The sequence below is a fragment of the Trachymyrmex septentrionalis genome, unplaced genomic scaffold, assembly GCF_001594115.1.
Source record: "Trachymyrmex septentrionalis isolate Tsep2-gDNA-1 unplaced genomic scaffold, Tsep1.0 scaffold106, whole genome shotgun sequence".
NCBI classification, from domain to species: Eukaryota; Metazoa; Arthropoda; class Insecta; order Hymenoptera; family Formicidae; genus Trachymyrmex; species Trachymyrmex septentrionalis.
The window spans coordinates 41,104-66,515 of record NW_017304185.1 but is presented as its reverse complement, the minus strand read 5'-3'; the positions used below and the strand labels follow the sequence as shown (position 1 = coordinate 66,515).

The window sequence follows — 25,412 nt, the reverse complement described above, 5'->3', positions numbered from 1 at the left end:
ATATATATGTATTTTTGTTAGAAAATGTGAGCATCTAAGACACAAATTTGTGTACAATTTCGCGGAAAGAATTCTGCCATAAATTGTTGAACTATTTATTTATTTAATTGTTTGTTTAATTATGTTATTACATGACGATGTAAATATTTTGTTATGATGGTATCGCTGTTTCGAACTTAATTTCGATTACATATTTTACAAAACAAAAAATAAAAAAATATGTATGTATATGTATATTTTATGTATATCTCTTGCACGTAGTATAGATAGTTGAGCAAGGAAGGAAAATGTCCAATCCCCTTTTGTGATAAATCTTGAATTATTTCATCAGCTATCTCATTATGTCAGTATCCTGGAGACGTAATCGGATTGAGTGGATTAGGACTTGGACTTCGAATAAGTGCTCTCGGAACGCCTAGAACGGCAGCGAGATTTCGTACGCTTTTAGGGAACGCTCTCGCAATGATAAAATGCCGGGGGCCGATCAAGGCATCTCCCATTATACCGAGGCGTACGCTGTCATCATGCCTGTGCAGAGTCATAGACATGTCTAAAAGCATAATACAAGTTGATAAACAAACGCGATATAATAAAAGAAAATCAGATATCGCGCAAAAGTGCGAAATACATTAATGACATATATATATGTATATGTACTGCAGTTTCCTTGCGGTGGTCGCCAATAAACCACTCCGTCTATGCCCTCCACAGGTAAATCTCCATCAACATGCGTTAAACATAGAGAGTATCTTTTCGACAGTTGATTTAAAAGTAATTTCAAAACGATGGACGGGATGCAGGAGGAAATTAATCCGTGGGATGTTTCTGCTGCCGTGATAGCGTAAATTGCGCTTTGCCGGGACCTGGCATTCTGCACGTTTCGCTGAATAACCTTGGGGAAACGCGACGCGTTGGAGAGATCTAATAACTGTAACTATCTTTTCGCGCTCAAGTCGAGTAAGCATTACCTGCAATATTTCAATGGGATCGTCGTGGAACAATGGCGTTCTGATTGGTAGCGCAATACAGAGGATACCTCTAGCCTCGTGATTTCGAAGAAACACTGCTCGCTGACTCACGTATTTGACTGTCGCGAATACAACATCCGGAACGTTGATGGCCAAGTGCTGAAAATATTCTCTCAGGGCGTCCACGGTAGCCGTTAAAAGAATCTCCATCTCCGTCGCGCCAGTCACATTAGCCATTTTTCGTACGAGCTCGACGTCTACCTTTTCCGACCAAGCCACTACTTTTCTGCCACACTGTGAGATAGTCTGCAGTCGATTCGATTGCGGATTCTTCAAAAATACCTCCTCGATTATGATTTTCGGTGCAGTCGCGGCTATCCAGCTAATGGACATAGTCTCTCGAATTGCTTGAAGCGTCAGGGGAAGGTAACACGACAGTGTGTATATCAAGGTATCTGCAGGATAACTGCAATGTCTATTGTGATTGTAAAACGATCGTAAAGCTCGCAATTCTCGAATGAGCAAGAGAGGCGTCTTTAAAAACGACATAACTATGATGTACCAGGACAGAGCAACGCACGTGTAGAGAATGTCGATCGGATGAAAAGATTTCGCAATGGAGTCATATATCATCCGAAAATTGAAATTCCTCTTGCTCGATTCTCGCCGGACGATCGACAGAAGCTTCAAAATTTTCAATCCTTCCGACTTTCGACACTGTCTAAAAAAATTACAAAACAATAAGGTTAAACATAATAAAATATAATATCGCGATATGTACTGAATCCTTTTGAATATTCGAATAAAGACAATAGTAACAGCGATCTGTATATTATACTTATTGTTATTGTCCTTTAGAACGAGAGGCAACCTGAGATTACGATATCATGTAACGCGGGCAATCGAATACCTGACCAATTCCTTCAGAGTGCAGACAAACACTATCGTCGCGATCTTGAAACACTGAAACACTTCTATACGCTTCTTTAGAATCCCCGGCTGTTCTACAGGATCGTTGTTGTAAAGAAAATCGTTCCAGTAATTGCTGAAGTTCTCTCGGAACATTTGTCGGAGACGCGGTAGAGCGGAGGGTTGGACATACAGATTCGTAAAGGGCGAATCGCTTTCTTGACAAGTCCAGTTGTCCGTCGTATATTTTAACGGCAAAAAATCCGCCAAAGTTAGATGCTCCTGTCGCAAGAGCAAATGATGCGCTCGCACGAGACATATTTGACGTTCCTCTCCTCGCACGAACAAGTTGACTACGCGCACTTGCCAAGGCGGTAATTTCTTTGGAAGAAACTTGGATGTGACATCGCTTATGTAATCCTACGACACAAAGGAATTGCCTGTAAATAGCTGGCTCTGCTCTATATCAAGTATAAGGTGATATAATAATTGAATGAAAGAACGACCTGTATATTGTTCTCGGTGATAGGACGACCTCGAAAAGAGTACGGTGAATTTGCAAGATGATTGTCCACGGAAAAGTAATCGAGTTCTTTCCATACGTATACGCCCCATCGCATGAAGAGAGTCGATTTAAGGAATTTTCTCGTCGAAGTCAAATGCGTCAAGTGATTTCTCACGTCCTTTACGATCGAACGTCCTTGTACGAGAAGGATGCATATGCCCTAAGCATGTATCGTAGTCCAGTAAACGAGAACGGTTTAAAATGGATTGAATTTTTTTTCTATTCGAATGTGCGTATTTTAAATAACGAATACTTTTGTAAATTTAATTAGATTCAATTGGATTCAATTAGATTCAATTGGATGCAATTGGATTGAAAAACTGCATTTACTATTCAAAATTTTCAATTGAACAGTATTCACAATGCACAGAAAAAGCTAATATTATTTTTAGATTGAAAAGCATAGAGATACATATGTGCTCCATGTAATTCCTGTAAATGAATAAAAATGTATTCAAGATTGAAAAGCATTCATTTTAACATTCGTGAATCAATATTTCTGAAAATCTGAATCCATTTCAATTCATTTCAATTCCATTCTCGTTTGCTGGGGGTGACGATAGATAAACGGTCAGTAAGTATACGAGTATATAGCGATTGATTAAAATTGACCCAATTAAAATTCATCGATATTATATGTACATAGGTATATACTTACGGGATTGCGTCCTTGGTCCAAGATGCTGCGAATACTGTTCTCCTCCACAACGACGTAACTCGGATGTTTCCATTTGATAAAGCATATCCAACATTTTCTTGTCCATGTCACCGCTTAAAAATACACATGTATCACAATAATATAGCCCATGTTAGAAGAGAGAGAGAAAACGATATTTATAGCGTGTAGGAGAATAAAATTTTAGCGCCAAAATTACTCGCATTAGTAGATATATAGTATAGATATGGTAATGCGCGCGGGCGCGCGGATAATTACAATAAGAAGAACTCGAAAATACATTCGAAACGAAAATAATTACCTACGTGCGCGATAAAAAGAAGCGGAACTAAGAAAGTCATCAATACAAAACTGAAGCCGAAATTTATGGGAGAAATAACGATACCGAACATGATCTAATCTTGCGATACGATTTTCGTGTATTATATTGAACAAGAACCGCTCTAGCTCTCTTAGTTTCTGATATCTTACTGCTGGTGCTATAACTCGGCGCAATTTAATTCACGGCATCTGTGTTCTCGTATGCATACATCTCCGGGATGCGGCGCGAACGATTATACATCGAGTCTGACCTTTCACGACCCCTGGCAAAAAGAAAGCCAAGCGAGATACTATTCCTTCGTGATACTCACCTCTCACCGTCGAACTCGTCGAAAGGTCTCGTCGGAAGTCCGCGAGAGTTATCAATGCCGAGTGACCACGAGTGACAGTCACAATTAACAATCAGTCGTTGCGGAAAGAGCAAGAGTGATTCGAGATATAATAAGTCTTTATAGTTGTAAACATTTTACGACGAAATTATTCACGGACGAACCCTTTAATTGCGAAAATAAATGGTTTGCATCTATAAATAAATAATTGCACTAATGTAACGTTGAAGCGTTATAATTTTGCGAAAATGTCTGCAAATTATTGTCGAGAACAATTCAAGTGTATTATACTCAGAGAAACGTGCATGTTTGAAAGAGACGTCTTGAACACAGACATCTCCACACGCGCGACAATTTGACGATTAATAGTCGACTTTTTTTAGTCAACTTAAAGTCAACATTTAATCGACTATTTTAGGATGGCTTTTTGTTGACTATAAGTCGACTTGAGATCAACTATTTCCGAAAATCTGAAAGCCACCGTTTTTAACTTTTTATATCCGACTTTTAATCGACTTATATTATTAATTTCCTATTTATTATTAATAATAATATCTAGATGCGCTATATATATTCCAGAGAATATAAAAACTAAAAAAAGATTAAAAGATAGCTTTTTTCAGATTATTTGTAAAATGAAAAGATATTACGTCTATTCCCAGTGAGAGATAACGAATGATATCAAAATAATCATCGAAAAAAGGTAGAAATTCAATATCCAATACCTGTTTCTATTCTGTTAATATCTGAAGAGGGCTCATTCCAATAGCTGAAACTTATAATGTTTACCTTTCACCATTTATTATTTATTATTAAACGTCTTTTCTCCATTTTTTACCTTTTTTATACCTTTGGTTTATGTCTTTAATTATATGTTTTTTTAAAGAATGCGCTGACTCTTATTTCGCCCTTCATTTGTTGTTATTTATTTTAAATCCAATATCGTTTCGAGATTCAGACGAGTTCAGTTTTGAGAAAATTTCGACATCAAAATCAGCTCAATTTCGAGCAATTTTTTATGTCGAAATTAGTTCGATTTCAAATAATTTTTGAAGTCGAAACTAATGGTCGCGTTCAATAGATTCAACTGTTGAGGAACGGATCCATGAGCGCTCGCTGTTATTCCCAGCAAACGAGAATGGATTGAAATGGATTAAAATGGATTCAGATTTTCAGAAATACGAATTCATGAATGTTAAAATAAATTCTTTTCAATCCTGAATGCATTTTATTCATTTATAGGAATTGCATAAAGCAAATGTCTATGCCTTTTCAATCCTGAATGCATTTTTATTTATTTATAAGAATTGCATAGAGCATATTTCTATGTCTTTCAATCTAAAAATAATATTAGCATTTTCTGTGCATCGTGAATACTATTCAATTCAGAATTGTGAATCGAAAATACTATTTTTTTAAATTTAGTTAAATTCAAAAATAATATCAGCAATTTCTGTACACGTGAATACTACTCAATTCAATATTCTGAATATAAAATATTATATAGTTTTTCAATCTACAATAATTAAATAAAAAAAGGTTTTATTAAAAAAAATGGACCATAAATGCTACTTAAATTATTCAAAATTATAAGTAGGAAATTTTTCGTTTTAATGTAACTAAGTTCAAAAAAGTTGTAACGTAAAAATAATTGAGCTATGTTCTTTTATTTCTCTTTGATTAGAAGTAAAATTCGATGTAAACACTCGCAAATCAAATCGAACACAGTCCAAATATTAGACTAACCACGGCGCGCGATATCGGCCAAATAAGATTAGATTATCCGACACTTACCCAACGTTGTCTCATATCCACCCAGAATAAATTAAAATGAATTGAAATCTTTTTCTATCCGAATGCGTATTTTAAATAGCGAATACCTTTTTTTAGATTTAATTGGATTCAATTGGATTCAATTAAATTCAATTGGATGCAATTGGATTGAAAAACTGCATTTCCTATTCAAAATTTTGAATTGATCAGATTCACAATGCACAGAAAAAGCTAATATTATTTTTAGATTGGAAGGTGTATGCTCCATCCAATTTCTATAAATGAATAAAAACGCATTTAGGATTGAAAAACATTTATTTTAACATTTGTGAATCAATATTTCTGAAAATCTGAATTAATTCATTTCAATCCATTCTTGTTTGCTAAGTAGTAATGTAAATTGTTTATACTTTATTATATTTGTTAAATGATGGTATTTTTATTATATCTATATATATAATTTCGTTACTAGTTTAGCTGGTTATAAGACAGCTGGTTGTAAGTAGAGAGAATAAATAACACATTTACAAATTGAAGAAGTGATGTAGCGGATAAAAGATTCATAAACCAGAGATCCTAGGTCAAATTCCTCTAAGGTGCGTTTTTTAATACCAATTTGAAGCAGTTAATTTCAGATATAATTATCATAAATGTTTTAGGAATAAGATTTGTAATCCTTAAATATGAATGTTTTTTTTTCAAATATTAAACTAGTGTCAGCTTGGATCCAATCTATTTCAATCCATTTTCATAGATTTAAAGTATACATTAAAACAATTTAAATCCATTCTCGCTCTTTGCTGAGTTAGTCTATCTAAAAGGATACACCAATAACAGTGAGCGCTCATGAATCCTCTGCAACAGATAAGTCTGTTGAACGCGACCAATGTCGAATTTGACAAACTGCAGTGCAGGATAGGCTACGATCGCCTAATACTACAAATACTTTAAAGCATTCTTTGGTTAGTATTAATAATCACTATCGGTTCGACATAGAATTAACGGTCATTTCTCAACCCTCTTATTTTAAGACCGTCTTCAATAATGTCTTAAGATACGATTCATGATTGACATATAATACTTAAGACAGTCTTAAAAACACACTAGCGTTTTGTCAAAACTTAAACCGTACACCCTTTATATATATGGTGTATATTGATATTGCTGATTTTTTAAATTTAATTGTATCCACGATGCTGGAAATCGATTCGGGATCTCGGAGAGAAAAGTGACCAATTACATTTGAACAATAATTCGCTCTGTTCACCAATGTGATTGATCATTTCTCTCTTTTTCTCTATCAATAAAAAAATGACTCATCAAATTGACGTCAAATCGATGTCGATTGATGAGTTTTTTCAATAAATCAAAAATATTATATTGATATCATTTCGATCTTGTTTCGAGATTTTATGTATAAAAGGATATGCAATAATTATAATATTGTATTAAAATTAAACAAAACAGTAACAGGAGTAGCTATTTATCATTTATTTAAGGCAACTCGAAAATAAATCAAAATTTAAACACACATCGAGTTTTTTATCCTTATCAGAGCTAATTTTGACGTCCAAGATGTCGTTTCGACATCGTATCAATATTAACTTTCTTACTGATTAAAGACAGTTTTGTTGAAAAAGAATATAACCTACTAATAAAAATATCGGTAATTATTGAGTTTAGGGACCTCACCTCCGATCTTGATAAAATTAATCTTATTCGACGCGTTTTTGCATGAAATGAACGAATCTGTAAAAAAAAATATCGCTCTGTCTCGCAAACCGAGATATTAATTACAAAGATTATACGTTTCGCGAGTTTTCTCCATGTCCAAATCTATTCTTCGAGATATTAATTGTTGAAATTGACAAATATAATCGGGTCAGAAAATTTGTCACATCAATGGCATATAGAGTTACACAAATTCTCTGCTCTAAAAATAAATTCTCTGCTTTAAAACACAAATTCACTGCTTTAAAACACAAATTCACTGTTTTAAGAATACTAATTCTTTAAAAATATAAATTCACTGTTAATGTAAAGAATTTGTTTTTGCTTAAAAGTGAATTTTTGTTTTCAAAGTTCAAAATAATTCGATTTACGAGGCTGACCACCGTGTTTTTTTTTTGCCAGATTCTTTCATTTTGAATGAAAAAGCGTCGAATGAGTAAGTTTTTATTAAGATTCTAGGAATCCATATATATAAATAATTACTATTTCTTTTTTAAAACAAAGAATTTTTTATAAAGCAGAAAATTTGTTTTTTAAACTGAGAATTTGTGTAATTGAAGCAAAAAATCTTCACATACATGAAGACTTTACTCATGTCCCTCTATACCACCGTGACAAATTTCCTATATTACGTCCAAACCCTTAAAAATTTGGTCAAGGAAACAATGAGGGAGAATGGAGAAGACATGGAAAGACGGTTAAATTCAATCTCACAGGTATACACGCAGAGGCGAATACCTGGGAATCGTACACACCTTTTCGGTCTCCAAATACGAGTCAACATCCCGAAAGGACGCTACCTATTCCGATAGACAGTGCGTCGATTCTACTTTTGGGTCAAAGAACTTAATTCTTTTGACTCGGGATTGAACCTCGTGCGATCTCAGGTATTAGAAGGAAAGGAATGCAAGTGGTGATTTAAAATAAATGGAAGCTGGCAATCTTCATTTATAATATAAAACTTACATTTATTTAAGCAAAATTATTATTAAGTTTATTTATAACATATATATATGTATTTATATATATAAAAAAAACAAATTATTAAATTTAGTTACAATCAACTTTGTTTATGTTGAAATCGATTACAATAGTGAGTTAGCTAAATGTAGTTGTGCGTGCGTGCGTGCGTGTGTAGAAGAGAAAATAGGGTTATTGGGAATTAGTGCACAACGGTTTTAATATACAATGCTTCCAATCAGATTCGTCATAATGCTTATACGAAGAAGGAGAAAATATTTTTGACGCAGTTTATTTCCGAAAAAAAACTATCGAAAATAATTATCGATGCGACACAATCTAAATTAAAAGCATCTAAATTAAGAGTTATCGAAAATAAAAAGACCAGTGTGACGGACTAAATTTGATGATTTGATTGGTTATGAAGGCTGCACCTTCTCAAGAAAATTCGTAATCTTCTTTGAGAAAAGGAAGCTAATAAGGTTTGGTCAAGGAAGGTTTATGAAACGTGAAATAAGGAACAAGGAATCTTTGTTCCTCAAGGAAGGACTATGAATACAGATATAAGAATCTCGGAGTATTCTCCGTCATGTTCCTGTTCCGGGACGCATCTTCTTTCTTTCGCTTCGAAGCGTGCGTTTGACGCTCCAGGCTGTCATCGCGCCGGTTGCCCAGCGCTTTAGCTAGCCTCTTTATATTTTATAAAAATCTTACAATATTAATGCTAAACAAAATACTAAATATATAGATAATAAAGAACTAAACCACAAAGGACTGAAAAAATTGAGGACTGCCGACTGAGCACTATTGGGAACAAGACCGAGGTAAGGTCGGACTGCTCGGATAAGGTTAATTGCAAATGGCGCCCAAACATAAAAATCCATTCCGTTCAGCGGACTTCCTCCCAATTAGAGGTCACGAATCACTATTGTTTCGCGCAGTTCAATCTCTTACTTCTGATTACAACTTATATAAATAGACTGCTGACTTAATGCGATAGAAAAAGATAAATCCAATTCCGAGCTGTCCTTGTTTAGTTTCCATATGCGTATGTATGCGTCCTGTCTGCGAGTATCGTGTAAATTTATCCATGTAATTTATATATGTGTGAATGAAAGAACTCAAATATGTCATATCATTGCTTAAAGGCTCTAGAAAAGTATCGCATACGAAAAACTAGAGAAATGTTATAGTATATGTAACGCATACTATAGTATTCCTGTAGTTTTTTATACGCGATACTTTTCAAGAATAAGGCCCCAGGACCCCTATTTTAAAAGGGAACGTACGAAAGTCTAGGGAAATACTATAGTATACGTTACGCATGCTAATATTTTTCTACAGTTTCGTATACGTTCCTTTTCAAGAAATAAAGGTCCAGTGCTGTCTTCAAAGATGGAGGTGAAATTGGCAGTCTACTAAAGTTACTAAATTTATAAAGTATGTACATATATAAACTTGTATATACGCAAACTTGCATCTATTTTGACGCGAAACACAATTTCAAATTTATGCATTTGTATATACATACTTTATTTGGGAAAATGAAGCCGTCGAGTATGTAAAATCAATGTTTTTTAATTGTAATTAGTTTATTCATAAATAAAAAATACGTACGAATGTTTAATTTATGTATTCTTTAGTTTAATACGGGTTTATTTGTTGTAGAAATTTAGTGCATAAAAGTGCATGAAAGGACATGTAAGTACAGTTTAGAAGATAAATCACCAACCACCATGCTTAAAATCGTGTATTATGTGCACTTCCGTCATTTTGACGTGACATTTCTGAAATCAATTGTATACTTTATAAATCTAGGGATTTTACGGAAAACCACGAAGTAAGAGATAAGGAGACTTAACTTGATAGCGTGCGCAGAAAAAATAGAACCGGTTTGTGCACTAAATTGGGAGGAAATCTGCTAAGAAGAATAACCTACTAATTTGGATGCCATGTTTAAAAAGCAGACAGTTGTACACAAGGTAACCTCTTACTTCGTACGGTAGACACCAGCAGGCCTATTCTGTAACTTTTAATTGTACTTAACTCAAGTTTCGTTATTGTTAAGCTGATATTACATTTATTGTATGATAAAGATTTTGGGTTTATTGATTATAGGATAGAGAGATCCGACAACTTTTTTTTTTGAGTCAATTAATAGGCTTAAAATGCTTATAATGTTGTTGCAGCTTTTTTATCCTAGTAAAAGAGTTATGCAGTGGCATTATAATGGTAACAATATTTGCGTTAAGAATTACAAAATAGGCCCGCAGGTATTGATAAGAACTGATAAAATACGAATATAAAGCCAGCAAATAAATAGTCTGTTTTCTGTTCCTATACTAAACTGTTCTAGAACTCTCTTTTTCACTTTTGACAAATATTAAACTGTAGCGATTATATACAGGAAGAATTTCTAATAACTCACAATATACTATAGAACTTATAATAAGACTTTGGCTGTGTTCTCATTTCATTTCAGTCCAGTAGCCGCCATTTAGATACTGTACTGGAGAAGCATTCCCAAATGACTGGATACTGGCTAGTGACATCGTACCTCGTTTATCAGAACAGTTTTAAATTATAAGCCAATACGCATGCGAGGCTGCAATATATAACGTCACTAGCCAGTATCCAGTCATTTGGGAACTTCTCTAGGGAGTTGATTATGTATCTTGGAATGAGGTGAAAATTATAAAAGTGAACAAATTCACTAGAATATTCATAATTTAATTGGTCAACACTTAGTAATTATTGCTTTTATTTCAAAATACACAATTGAGCCCCAGTACAGTATCCCTCAAAATGGCGGCTACTGGATACTGCACTGAAACGAAATGGAAACGCAGCCTTTATTTATAACAACAGAATGCAATATGCAGAGACTTGACTAACTAGCAGAAGATTCTAAAAAGATCTAAAAAGACTTTCTCCAGATGCTTCTGTTGTGTTTCTGCAGATTCCAGATTGCTGAAAATATAAAATTTTGTTATATTAAATTTTTTATTAAAAATAGAAAATATTATCTATTATCAGTTTTTTTCCTGTATTATTTTACTTACAGGTTCTCTAATTATGTTTCTGTAATAAAAATATATGATATCACAACATTTGAAAATAAAATATTATATTTACATACACACACGCGAGCGCGCACACGCAACGCAACACACACGCACGCGCGCACACACATATATAAGTATATACAGACAAAAAAATATTTAAATACGAAGTATTTGAATTTAACATACTTATTTGTTTCTGCTTCGTCTTTAATGTTCATGTCAATCGTGTTTTCTCTAAAAAGAGATATTATTATTTCCTGAATTCATAAATTATTTGTTATTAATAATAAATAAAAAATAAAATATTGTTTTGCTCATTAGTCACTATAACTACTTATTATAAAGTAACTACATAGATATAAATTATTTTTAAATTAATTTTTAAAAAACTATATCTTTATTATATTCTTTTTATATCTTTATAATATAAAAACAGAATTTGCGTTCACTAAAAATTAAATTATAAGTAGAAATTTACTTCCACATTCTGGTCTAAAAAATATTGTCGGTATGGCATGAAGTGGCGGTCTGGATGAAGACGAGCTCTCATTTTATTTATTTTGTACCATTTTTCTTCGAAATGTAAATGGCACGACCGACAATTCTGGTACGCATATTCTGGACCTTTTGGTTCTATGTCCAGCCTTCCACATGTTCGTATCCATTGCAACCATCTACAAATTAGATATTTTATCAATAAAAATGTACATAGAATTGAAAATTGATTTATATAAAAAATGATAAAAACAACGTACTTTTCATGTTTTTTTGGAAATAGGAAAAAATAACGCTCTTTTAAATTAAATTTTTTTGTGCACGCTAGTACTGCACACCATGTGTTTTTTCCTTTAATTATTTTATATTATTCTTTTTTTTTCACAATTTTTTGAAGTTGATATAGCATCTGAAACAGAGAGCTAAGATCAAAGTGTTCTTCCAAAAGAAGAGCTAACCTATATAATTATATACGTTAACTATTCTCTCAAAAAGAAAACTTTTTTGTTCAGTTTTCTTTATTTTCGTTCACTTTTTCACTTCACTTCACTTTTTCACGAGACTAGTCTCTTGAAGTTTCACACAACACTACCAAATGGACGATGTACGTTATATTTCCCTCTAAATTTCTGCTCTCAGTTCTTTAAATGGAACATTAAAACAGTCATTTAAAGAGAAAGAGAGTACTAAAGAAGGAGGAAATGAGCAGACGGGGCAACTCCCATAAAAATGTCGGTCTTTAATCGTATCTCGTCTGTGACTGCACGCTTATTTTTAACATATGGATTCTAAAACACTTATATCAAGCAAATATATATCTGAGATGACAGCTGTACGAATCTAAAGTAAATGAACTATGTAACTTTTTTTTAATTTTCTCATGAAATCCAGTGCGAAGGTTCTGTTTGTTCATACTTTAATTTATGTAACAACATTTTTGCAATTCGTAAATCCAATTCGAAGATTTTCACCGTGTGCAAAACAGTCGGTAAAACAGATGTCTTTAGCATTTTTTTAAGATGCTAATATAGTCCTCGGATTGACTTATGACATCTTAAAACTGTTACTTAAGACAGTCTTAAGTATAATTCTAAGATATCGTAAGGCCGGTATTAAACTATGCATTGAAGATTGAGATTAAAAATTAAAAATTGAAATTTTACCAATAAAGACAAAGAAATTTTGGCTTTTTTTTATTTTGATTGGTCAAATTTCAATCTTTCAATCTTCAATCGCATTCTTCAATGCATTGTCTGATTCCGACCTAAGGGTGAAATCGTCCATAGAAGCAACCAATCAGCGCTATAACAGCGGAATAACGCAAAATAACGCTGATTGGTTGCTTTTATGACATTTTTTTTATTCCGCAGTTTTCCACACTGTATGATTTTATCTTAAATTAATCCGAGGTATTAGCATCTTAAAACATTATTTAAAACGGTTATAAAATAAGAACGGATTATGAATACCGTCTCACATGTTTCGCGTTTCACAGTTGATAGCCCTTGAACCTTATAAACAATCCATAGATGGAAAGGGCAAAAATTTAGAAAGAGACACTATCCAACTGCATCGAATACGTTTGGGAAGACGCTATTCGCGCTATTTAGCATTACAAACTGTTCACAGAACTGTAGATAACGCTAACAAACATAATCATAACATCACTAATAGTAGCGTGTTACGTCACAACTGCGCGCTATCAATGCTATTCCTTCCGAGGTGGTGTATTAATAGCGTAAGTCTGGATTCTCATACGAGCAACAGCGCTTTGACATTGAACGCTGATTGATGAAAAATAGGTGATGAAGGTAAATTTTATATCCACAACCGATGGTCAAAGCTCTATTGCACCAGTACGATGCGCGACACGCGATACGCGACGCGCGACATCCAAGTTGTCTTCACTCAAGTGCATCTATGTATTATTTTATCCTTGTTGTTTACCGTATGTTAAACAAGGATAAATAATACATGGATGCAGCCGAATAAATTTCCAAACACAATCTAATAAGCATATATGTAATTTTTCCAATAGAGGTTGTAAAGCCCATAAGCTTTAAGATGTTTTGACATATATCAAGGTAATAGCATATAAGGGTATCAATCATGAAACTTTATCTCTAGGATAAAAAGTAAAAAGTGAAAATTTCTATTTAAATTAATGGAGAAATTTTTCACTTTTTACTTTCTATCCTAGAGATAAAGTTTCATAATTGATACAAAGATCACCTTTTTTAATTCATTCTTTTTGTAACCATGCGCAACTCAACTCATTCGCTTGTCGCGTATGAGAAAAGTTCAACTTCGCTCAACTTTTGCTGCGATGTCGCGATTCTGTGTTTGGAAATTTATCTGGAATTTATTGTAAATAATACATGCACCCATGTATTATTTATCCTCGTTTAACATTTGGTGAAAACAAGGATAAAATGATACATAGATGCACTCGAGTGAAGGCAACCTGGATGTTGTGCGTCGCGTATCGCGTGTCGCGCATCGCACTGGTGTGCAAAAGCCATAACTTAGTCACAGTATATACAGTAGCGCAACTTTCCTGATTTTATGTTGGCCAAAATGAAGTGCGCATGCGTGAAATAAGTAAGTTGCTCCATTTCTTTTTCTCCTTTTTTTATTGTTCTCTCTCTTTCTCTCTCTATTTAAATAAGCATTTCAATGTTCCACTTAAACATTTGTCTTTCAAGCATACATGGTTCAAAGTAGAAATTTAAAGAAGTATTACGTGCATTGTGTCCATTTGATGAAATGTTGTGTGAGAAATCTCGAAAGATTGGTTTAATTTTTGTGAAAAAATGATAAAGTGAAAAAGTGAACAAAATGTAGAAACATAAAAACTCGAGCAAAAAGGATTTCTTTTTATTTATTATATTTTAAACTTATTTTTTGGACATATATGTATATAAATTTCTTTTATATCAGCTTTCTCATAACATTTTCATAGATATATAATTATATAATATTTCTTTATACAAATATACATTTTTAAGTTAATATTTTTCCTAATTTTTTTATATTTTTTCTTTATTTTTCAATATATTTACAATTTATTTTTATTAATTTTCATAAAGTTTAAATTATTTCATCGCAATATTAGATTTATTTGCGTCGCATGCTCCAATATAGTCCTATAATAGTACTTACTCACTTGAACGAATTCGTTGGATTGCAATGCGAATAAATCTAGTGAGTTTTGAGAAGAATTTTGACAGAGTGAAAAAAGGATGAAAAATGAAAGAAGTTTAGGTGGTAACCGTGGCAACGCTAGGTAACTTACTTATTTCACGCATGCGCATTCCATTTTGGCCAACACTAATATCAAAAGTGCCGACAGAGGGTTGCGTTATTGTATATACTGTGGCTTAGCTTTTTCGTGCGAGACTTTCCAGCCGGCGATTAGATGACCGAATTTATGGAAGTGCGTGGTGTCTCATTATCGAGCCTTTTGGCGATTGCTATGTCCATATTTGATCATACCCGGCGACGAATTTCGTTCGCGCGTCGTTAATTCTGCAGTCTTGCATTTCCGCAGTTCGTTGCCATGCCAAAATGCAAGGCTTATGCGTAGTAGCTTTTAGGACTACAACAATGTTTTAAGATGCTAATATGATTCTCTGGCCGGTATTCATAGTCGATCTATATTTAAAACCATCTTAAATACAGTCTTAAGATGTCATGAACCAATCAGAGAGTCGCATTAGCGACTTAAAATATTACTTAAGACGATCTTATTAAATATAAGATACCGGCCTCTGATTGGGTTCAGAACATCTCAAGCACTAGCTTAATATTATCTTAAATCTTGAGTAACGTTTATGGGTTTCTTTTAGATTTATAAGAGAAGCGCGACTGGTGTTAAATATTTTCATTGGTCATTGCAATTACGCGATTAGCAGCCAATAATGAACTTATTTTTGCGTACTAAAAATGGCTATTTAATAAATAATTAGTAGATTTTATAGTCGTTTTGCAAACAACGCCATTTTTAGTATTTTTTAAAATGTTTTTAGTACTTTTGCGATACCGACATAAGTTGGTCGCGCTTCTCTAAATATAGAACTCTACACCAATCAGTGAGGCGATATTTACAGTAGCATAAAAAATATTGCCTTGCTGGTTGATTGTTGCTCCAGTGTTTGACACTTGCTGCGTTCAAGAGACTTATTACGGTTCTTTAGACGAAATTGAAAATTACAAAAATGAGCAAACTCACTAGATGTTAACCAATGAAATTATAAATATTCTAGTAAATTCGATCATTTTCGTAATTTTCACCTTGTTTCAAAAACTGTAATAAGCCCCCAGCCTGAATTAAGTGTGGTCTACAATATTGCAAACACTCCGTCGCCAGTCGCAATGCCTTGTAACAACCAATCAGAAGCATCAATAGTAATTAGTAATATTTCTGATTGCCGTAAAGCATTGCGACTTGCGACGGTGTGTTGACAACTTATTAAACCGGTTCTACATTAGTTGCAAACCGATCGCAAGTTTATTGCGACAATCAATCTGAAGCTCGTATTTTAATATTTATAATCAACGCTTTATTAGCTGTTGCAATAAACTTGCGAGCAGCTTGCAACTAATGTATAACTAACTTTAGATGCATCCAGAAGCACGACCGCTCGCTAAACACTCAGTGAGCTTTTGTACTTGTTTGGTTTATATTTTTAGATCTAATGAAATACAATTAGATGCAAGAGCTCACTAAGTTCTCAATGGCCTAGTTTCCACCGAGGGTTTAATCAGGATCAGAATGTAAGAACCAACCAACTACAGTCGAACGACAGGGGAATGCTCAACTGTAGTTGGTTGGTTCTTACATTCTGATCCGGATTAAACCTTCGGTGGAAATTAGGCCAGTGAGCAATCGTGCTTCTGGATGCACCATTGTAGATTATGCTTTAAGTCTGCCCTACAATAAGTTCGCAAACTGTAAGCAATGAGAAATTAATAAATCGTAATTAATTATTTTTGTCATATTTAAATGTGATTGGTCAATTTCTTATGGTGACGACTTGCAACCTTATTGTAAAATAGGCAGTATAGATTAGAGGGTCAGCTAAAATAGAGTTTTGGAACAGTAATTCTAGTAATATGTAGATATCTTTTCCATCTCCTTCTCTTTCTCTCTTCGAACACAGTTTAAATAACGATTGATAACAATTGATTGGGGTTGATTGGGGTATACTTAAGTAAGTTTACTAATTAGTAATATTTATTAAATGCAACCATTAATTTGTCAGTAATTCTCGAGTAAATATTGGTAATTATGGCAGCCGGTCCAATTGCGGAGCGTAACCAAGGTATGTGATACGATTTTTCAGTTTAAATAATTTAGCTTAAATAATTTTTATATAACCTCTTGTTCCAAAAAGAATTTATAAAAAGAGAGAAATGCTTCGATTATATTTATCTTGTCGTCACATTACAAATTAGATTAGTCACTTGATATTAAAGTTAACCTTACAAATGTATTTTATGTTATTAAGTACTTAGCTAGAGAATTTATGTCATGAATATTCATATGCATAATAAATTAATTTTTATATTTATTACATCTTTGATATGAAAATTTATATAGATGCAACAATATACGTTGGAGGTTTGGATGACAAAGTCACAGAATCCCTTATGTGGGAATTATTTGTTCAATCAGGACCTGTTGGTAAGCATATGTGTTATATGTCAATTTGAGTTTTTTTTTAATTTATGATGGTAACTGATGATTTATATGGCACTGTAGATTTGACTATGTATATATACCTTTAATATTTTCGTAAAATATACAGGATGTTTGATAAGTAACGATAAAACTCTTGCATAGGGTGGATGAAATTAAGTCAAAAAATTTTCTATCATTTTGCAGTTTTTGCAATAGTTAACAAGATATCAATTACTAAAAATCACCAAATATTTTTTAATCATTTTTAACCAAAAACATTACAAGACAAAAATTACTTATTTTCTTCTTATAGCGGCCTAAAATTTTTTTTAGAATTTTTTGTCAATTTTTTAGTACTGTATTTTTTTATTGGCAACTATTTTTACCAACATGAGAAAATGCGCTACTAAAAATTCTGAAAAATTCTCAGAATTCTATGAGAAGTAAATAAACAATTTTTACTACTTGCTATTTTTCCATAAAGTTGATAGTAGGGGAGACCGGGACCGGGTCGTACAAGGTTGATTGTCAAAATACTTATAACTCGAACAAGACATGGCAGAAAATTTTTTTTACTGTAGATTACTGATATAATATTAATTTGTTGTGTAAAATGATTTGCATCACAACTATTGCATATATTATTTATAGTATTTCTAAGAAAATTAAATTGATGAGTAAATTTTTCTTATCATCTATTTTGTTGTCTAACGAATCTTTAGCATCATTAATTACGATATCCCTGTATTTATAGAAAATGACATGTCTTTGTTTTTGAAGAATTTTTGCTACAATTAATTTATCATTATCCTAACAAAGTTTGTGAATACAATTTCTTTTATTAAAAATAACTATATGAGGTAGATTGATCAAAATGAGACGAGGTTAGGTGACAATTTTAATATCAAAAACAAATGTATTTTATAATTAAAATAACTATTTTTAAAAAATATATAAAAAAGTTGTAGTAAGATTCCTTATAATAAAATAATAATAATAGTAATTAAATAAAGGCAATTAGGAATTTGCGCTGTCATAGGTGCGCTTAAATTACTAGACCAAACCTCAGTCTATTTGAATATATTTCATTTTTAACATGTGACTTGCAACCGTCAAAACTGTTGTCTAATTCGATTTTACATCATCAACAAATTTACATTATTCTTAGTTATATGTAACATTTTTGTAATACAATTTTATCTGGAAGTTAGCTTTTAGCAATTTAGCTGAAACATACATGTTACACTAATGGAAATTGTATGTTCAAGTAGACTAGGTTTGTCCAGTAATTTAAGCGCACCTATAACAGCGCAGATTCCTAATTACTCTTATTTACTATTATTTACTATTATTAGAACTATTTTTTACTTATATTATTACTATAATTACTATTATTTCTTAAAATATGGAACTGATATTAAAATAAAAATTGAATTTTTTATATGTGTTGTCTATAACAAATGCTACTATCAATCTTAGAATATATGACAATGAACCAGAACACGGGGTTAATTGTGACATTTTCGCAACTTAATTTAAAATTAAATATTATTTAAATTTTTTTCTTATTTTTACGATATGGTGAATTCACGAGTAATATTTTGTTTAATACCTTAAGGATGTAGATATATATAATATTTCAAAATCGACCATCCACTTTTTTTTTTTAAATCAAATCAAAAACTGACAACCGGCCCCACACACACAGTCTCTCTTAATTTAGTAAAAAAATTATTAAAAATCAATATTCGATTTTATTAATTAATATCGTATTAATTATTACCAAAATTGTAAAATGCTAGAGGACTTTCCGTTTTCGACTCAATTTAGCCTGCTCTACTATTATGCAAGAGTTTTCTCAAGTATTGTTATTTATTAAACATCCTGTATATTATATATATATATATATATATATATATATATATATATATATACATGAAACAAACTCTCGGTTTAATTATTTACGAGTGAAAATGGATGTTTATATGATATAACTAAATTTTTTAAGTTTAAAATACAAGTTTAACTGTATATATGTAAATATATAATTTCTTTTCAGTTAATGTACACATGCCGAAAGATAGAGTAACTCAAATGCATCAAGGATATGGTTTCGTTGAATTTATGGGAGAAGAAGATGCAGATTATGCTATTAAAATCATGAATATGATTAAACTTTACGGCAAACCTATTCGTGTAAACAAGGCTAGTGCACACCAGAAGAACTTGGATGTTGGAGCAAATATATTTATAGGAAATCTTGATCCAGAAGTAGATGAAAAATTGTTATACGACACATTTAGTGCGTTTGGCGTGATTTTGCAAACACCAAAAGTACGTTTAATTAATTTTATTACAATCGAGACTGCTTTTTTTTTTGACTGCTATATAACGAAATAATTTTATATTACAGATAATGAGGGATCCCGAGACAGGTAACTCGAAAGGCTTTGCTTTCATTAATTTCGCTTCTTTTGATGCCTCAGATGCCAGCATTGAGGCAATGAACGGTCAATATCTGTGCAATCGGCCAATTTCGGTATCGTATGCTTTTAAACGCGATGCCAAGGGCGAGAGACACGGTAGTGCTGCCGAAAGACTTTTAGCGGCTCAAAATCCTCTGAGTCAAGCGGACAGACCGCATCAATTATTTGCGGATGCGCCACCTTTGGCGCCGCCACCTATGCCAAATTCAAACGCGAATACCCATCAATCTGCTCATCATCCTCAGCATCATGTGATGCATCATGGAATGGTCGTGCCACCGCCACCACCACCGTCTACTCCTGGACCACCGATGGGTCATCCACCTCCGCCCCCTGTCCCACCGCCACCGTCTGGTGGATTTCCACCAGCGAACATCCCTCCGCCTCCTCTTCCTCCAATGTCCATGACGCATCCTCCTCTACCACCCGGGATGCCACCGCCGTTGCCGCCTATGCCGGTGCCGACTTCTCAGGCGCAGTCAGCTGCCTCTAGGATGATGGCACCACCACCACCACATTGGGCTGTCGGGGCGCCGCCACAGGGACAATTTCCACCGCCTCCTCCACCATCTTCCAGCGGTGGTCCTCCACAGTTCGGGCAGTATCAGCCTACGCCGCCAAGACCACCTCCAGCTTGGCGACATCCGCCACCGCCGCCCGTTTCGCAAGGTGGCCCACCGCCGCCGCCACCACCCCAATTCCGACCACCCTTCCCACCAAGAGGACCACCGCCACCACCACCGCCACATGATGGCAATCAATATTAATACTATATTCGTGACTTATATTTATACTTTGTGTGAACACAAATGATAAACGATTCAATTTTGTTTTACAATTATTGTCAACAAATGTATTATTATGAATCAAGAGATCTACGATACTTTGGTTAAAAAATCAGCTTTTTTATGAAACTGATTTCTTCATTGTTCTTAAATCAACTTGTTCATATTATAGCGATTAGCATAGTAGTAAGAAAATTAAGTAATTAATTGGGTATTATATAATATCTTAATCAGTTAACTGTGTAATATCGCTGGACGTTATGGAGCATGACGTGTCAATTATAACGTGCGTTTCGCTCGGTCACTTATCGTATCGATCGATTAAGCTTTGGCGCTTGAATAACGTACCTACATACCGCATTTGTTCTATCGATTATTTTGTGCCTGTCCAGTCCAGTCAACACCAGATAGTCGAACACCAAGTCTACTGTCGAATATCCTACTATGTTTCGCGTAATTTTATTTTTTATAAAACTGAACAAGTGAGCACTTTCTGTGAGGATGAGTTACTAAGAAAATTTGTATGCGATATACGTCACGTGTCATAATATTAATTTAGTAAATGAAACGTGACGTTAACGCGAGAGAGAAAGACCATCAAAATAATTTTGTAAGTTTTTCAGAATATTTACAATCACAATACGACTTGATCGAACTGTTGTTGCGCATCCGCTACGTCAAACGTAAATGTAATTATGGTCAGACGCTTTGTTACGGAAACTTGAGCAGTGAACAGTCGCCAATAAGATCGAGCGATAAATTTTTAATCATCTTGCATGCTACAGCAGGGAAAACCACTGTGCTAATGTCGAGGGATAGATATGGCACTAATCTTTTATGAACATAGAAACGGCTTCGAACTTGGAAACAACAGTTACATTAATGCGTTTAAGTTATACGTATGCACAGCCGATATCGTCCGCATGATCTACATCGCTGCTATAATTTGCAGCGTCGTTCCATAGTGCAACGGCGAGCGCCACGTCATCCTTTAGAAGCATCCTGGTACTTTTGGCTAGGCAGTGCTTTACTCGTTGTTTCTGTTATTTTTGTGGTAAGCATAAATGTTTAAATGCATCGAGTTTGTTTGGGATACACGGGTATCGAAACTTTTTAAGTAGAAGATTCGACAAATATACGTATATTTGTAATATTGTTGTCTTTTTATTGGCAAAACGATCATACAGTCTACATTCTAAATTCTTCGTGCTAAAAAGAATTTATTGTTATTTACTCCGAAACCAGATAATACCGCGGTACATATAGTTGGATAATCTGCACAAACATAATAATATATTTAAGGTATTTCACCCGGACGTATCAACGATAATAGACAAAACGCTGAGGAATTTAATCAGCCAAGAGCTAATGAAAACCACATATCTATAAGTATAGTTCCCACAACGTTTTCGTCGCAAAGAAAGACGCTGGTAATCGGTGCGCAGCCGAGCTTCACGCACATGAGTAAGAGCTGGAACAGTGTCTTTCTCATTTTACATTCACCGCTAATCTATATGCACGTCTGAAAAGTAAATCTAGAACTATTCGTTTACATTGGAAAAATTAAATCTAAAAAAAAAAAAGGAAAACGATCGACGCCGAACAAGTTGCAAAATATAATAAAAAGTATACATGTTTGCAAATTATTCGCCTTTTTAAAAGGTCATCTTTTTTTGCGGATCGATGAAAATTGTATATATAGTACTCTTAGTACTGATCTCTCGCGTATTTCTATGTGCCAATAAAATATTGATTTATATTCCAGCACCAGTCGTTGCGTAACAAAGCGCCGCTTTGCCGATTTGTCCCAAGATCAGGTTCGAGATGTGACGTGGTCCATCAGCGCTCAGTGCTCCCGAAACTTTGTCATCAGTTCTCTCATTCTTTACCGGCACAACGCGTATGTCGTGCTATCGCCTTTTACTTTCCATTCGTATGTAACAATCGCTAGTATAGATAACTCGTAATATATATTTTACCATGATACAAACATGAAGAATTTCTAATAAATGGAATATGGAAAATTTTATATTTTTTCTTCCAAAGAAAACTGAATCCCTGATATATAATTATACGAGAGCTCAATAAACCTCACATTTGCGAAACAAATTTAGAATTGAATCCAGTCAGACAAATCTTATTACGCAAAAGATAAGATAATACTTGACAGTATTAAAATTTATTTTTAATTTTACACGAATATGTTATATATTTATTATTTTTATAGATACGAGAAGTATGAATTATTTAATAAGAACAATGTAAGAACAAGAACGCACGTAAAAATTGAAGTAATTAGAATTGTTTTTAGAAACTGCTAGCTATTACGGCCGAGTCGTAATTATCTCTTTTCCATTGACTTTAACGAAAGTATCCGCAAGGTTTCAACCGGCTCGTTTGCGCGTCGACGATAATTCGCTGATTAAATTCACGCAGAAAGTAACACTGTGTGCAGACGCGTAGCTCGTACGGACGGTCCGTGTGTGAAAGTACACGGCGACCTTTCTTGAAGCTATTATAAAAGAATTACAGACTGCGGTCTGTTTTAATTACGTCTCATGATGATTTTGCGTTGGTTTCGAACAGTTTCGAACGATTCGAACGACATTTCACTCGGCACACAGTACAGTCGATGTGCAGTCGATGTGCGACGCGGATAAGCAGGATAACGTAGCTTTGCTCCTTAATTCTCTCACGCGCGGTCTGCGAACAGTCCGAACCTGCTCGAAACTCGTTTTTCGCGCTTGACAGGCACAATTCTCGTCGACAATTAAGAGGACATGCTTGTGTCTGTCGGATCTGAAGACGAGAATGAGAACGAAAGAGTGCGTGGCTGGCAGAGCTAAGCCAATTAAAAGGGACAATCCAGCGATGATTCTTCGTTTCTTTCGAGTCCCCTCTGACTTACTCCTTTGCTCTTTTTAATTTCCTCTTTGTTTTCTCAAATAAAATAAAGATATTCATTCGTGTGCTCGAACGGAATGTACATACATTCTCAAAAAAACGAACGCGTGACGATCGGGAAAATGTTAGTTGTACATAATTATGTATGTTTAAATATAATATCCGTAATAAGCACAAATAAGTTAGTGATCTTCTTATTATATTTGACGATGTACAATGCTCCACTGCATTAGCAAAACTGCATTGTTAAAACGTTATTCGGAGCAATGTGCTTTATATTAACGATACCGTCCTATCTGATATTTCTAGATTGTATTATATGTATATATTGTAGCAGAGAATGGAAAGTTACTTTTTAAAAGTAACAAGTTACAGTTACTTGTTACCAAGTAGAAAAGTAACAAATTACTGTTACTTGAGAAAGTAACTTTTCGTTTATATTTTGTAATTGTTTAGCCACCTTCAAACATTTTACATTTATTTTTACACGAACATTATTATGTGTTTTAATTTGCCGTTTTTTTATTTTATTAGAGTAACTTTTGGATTAAAAAACTTGTCTTCTTTTGAAGAAATGCATAAAACTTATGAATACCAATGTGAAATTATAGAAAAAAAAGCTACTTATTTATTTGCGAATTTTAAATATATGACTTGTTTTAACATCTATTGTTGTGGCTGTATGATCTTTATTATTTATATTTTGTAACTTTTCCTTACTTTTCCGTGATTTTTTTTTTAATCTACGACCGCCAATTACAGTGGACGGGCTTAGGGGCTTCTTTAGTCTCAAGCGCTATGCACTGTAAAAAAATGTTGCGTAAAATTATAACTTATTATAGTAGATAATAGTTTTGAGACCCATTATAATAGTTGCAAACGTCTACACGTTTGTAAATTTGCAATATGCAAGTAAAAATAATTTCTTGGTTTGTAACTAAGCAGTGGAAGTACAATTATAATGTGTATGTGTAGTTACAGAAACGATAATATGACAATACATTTCGCACTATATATTATTATATATTTAACAGCAATACGGCAAAACTTTCTCTTATATTACGTAATATTATTAAAATTTTAGTAATATTACAGAAAATATTCAAAATATCCTGCTATTTACATAATTTTCAACATAAAATAAGATATATTTACACAATAAAATTTACATAAGTTTTGTGGATAATTTCTGTAAAATTGCATGATTTTTTTTTATATATATACAGGACTAAAAATCATATAATCTGTTTTACATCTATTATATGTGCAAAGAAATTTTGTTACAGTATAAGTGGCTTGTCTTCAATCATGTGCAAAGAAATGATAAGAGTAACTGTAAAATTCGTTACCGTTATCAAAAAAATGCAACTTTGTTACCGTTACAGTTATCAAAGAAAAAAAGTAACACAGTTACCAGTAAAGTTACCAAAAAAGTAACTTGTAACTGTAACTTCGTTTACAAGTAACAAGTTACTTCCATTCCTTGGTATATAGACGTATCTAGCTGACAATGAGATAGATAGAGACCAATTATAAGAAAAAAACGATCAGTTAAATAAAATAAAAGTATGATTCAGTAAATTTTACGTGAAAGAAATCTTTGTGCTCCCGCGTAAATCGTTTTATCTCACAGACATTCGATCCGTTTGTATGTACTGTGTATAGCAAGAAGCGATCGGAAAATAGACTGTTAAGCCTGACGCGTAACCTCGTTAAACTGTAACGCCAAGTGTCATTCCGATAACCCAACCCGGTTTTTACC

The 25,412-nt window shown here is 33.5% G+C and overlaps 3 protein-coding genes and 1 long non-coding RNA gene across 5 annotated transcripts; 3 read left to right on the top strand and 1 right to left on the bottom strand.

Annotated features, from left to right (window-relative positions):
• Window positions 1-52: 52 nt before the first annotated feature.
• Window positions 53-4,267, bottom strand: LOC108745744. Its single transcript, XM_018482075.1, has 7 exons — window positions 3,420-4,267; window positions 3,101-3,213; window positions 2,384-2,602; window positions 1,879-2,297; window positions 969-1,689; window positions 658-892; window positions 53-550 (listed from the first exon to the last, which is right to left on the bottom strand). Exons 1-7 carry the CDS (start codon window positions 3,508-3,510, stop codon window positions 345-347), a joined length of 2,004 nt encoding a protein of 667 aa, XP_018337577.1. The 5' UTR covers window positions 3,511-4,267; the 3' UTR covers window positions 53-344.
• Window positions 500-7,181, top strand: LOC108745752. Its single transcript, XR_001939117.1, has 3 exons — window positions 500-567; window positions 2,349-2,354; window positions 7,168-7,181. It is a non-coding gene; the product is annotated as an uncharacterized LOC108745752 (long non-coding RNA).
• Window positions 7,182-10,135: 2,954 nt separating this feature from the next.
• LOC108745706 (splicing factor 3B subunit 4) lies at window positions 10,136-21,637 on the top strand. Of its 2 annotated transcripts, none has more exons than XM_018482025.1 (5): window positions 10,136-10,214; window positions 17,057-17,116; window positions 17,395-17,478; window positions 19,535-19,809; window positions 19,889-21,637. In XM_018482025.1, the coding sequence occupies exons 2-5, from the start codon at window positions 17,083-17,085 to the stop codon at window positions 20,726-20,728; spliced, it is 1,233 nt and encodes a 410-aa protein (XP_018337527.1). In that variant the 5' UTR covers window positions 10,136-10,214; window positions 17,057-17,082; the 3' UTR covers window positions 20,729-21,637. The 2 variants fall into 2 exon arrangements, with proteins under 2 accessions (XP_018337527.1, XP_018337519.1); XM_018482017.1 differs by lacking the exon at window positions 10,136-10,214 and adding an exon at window positions 16,916-17,003 and having other exon boundaries at window positions 17,053-17,116.
• LOC108745457 lies at window positions 21,568-22,585 on the top strand. Its single transcript, XM_018481623.1, has 3 exons — window positions 21,568-21,619; window positions 21,699-21,800; window positions 22,049-22,585. Exons 1-3 carry the CDS (start codon window positions 21,568-21,570, stop codon window positions 22,270-22,272), a joined length of 378 nt encoding a protein of 125 aa, XP_018337125.1. The 3' UTR covers window positions 22,273-22,585.
• Window positions 22,586-25,412: the final 2,827 nt, after the last annotated feature.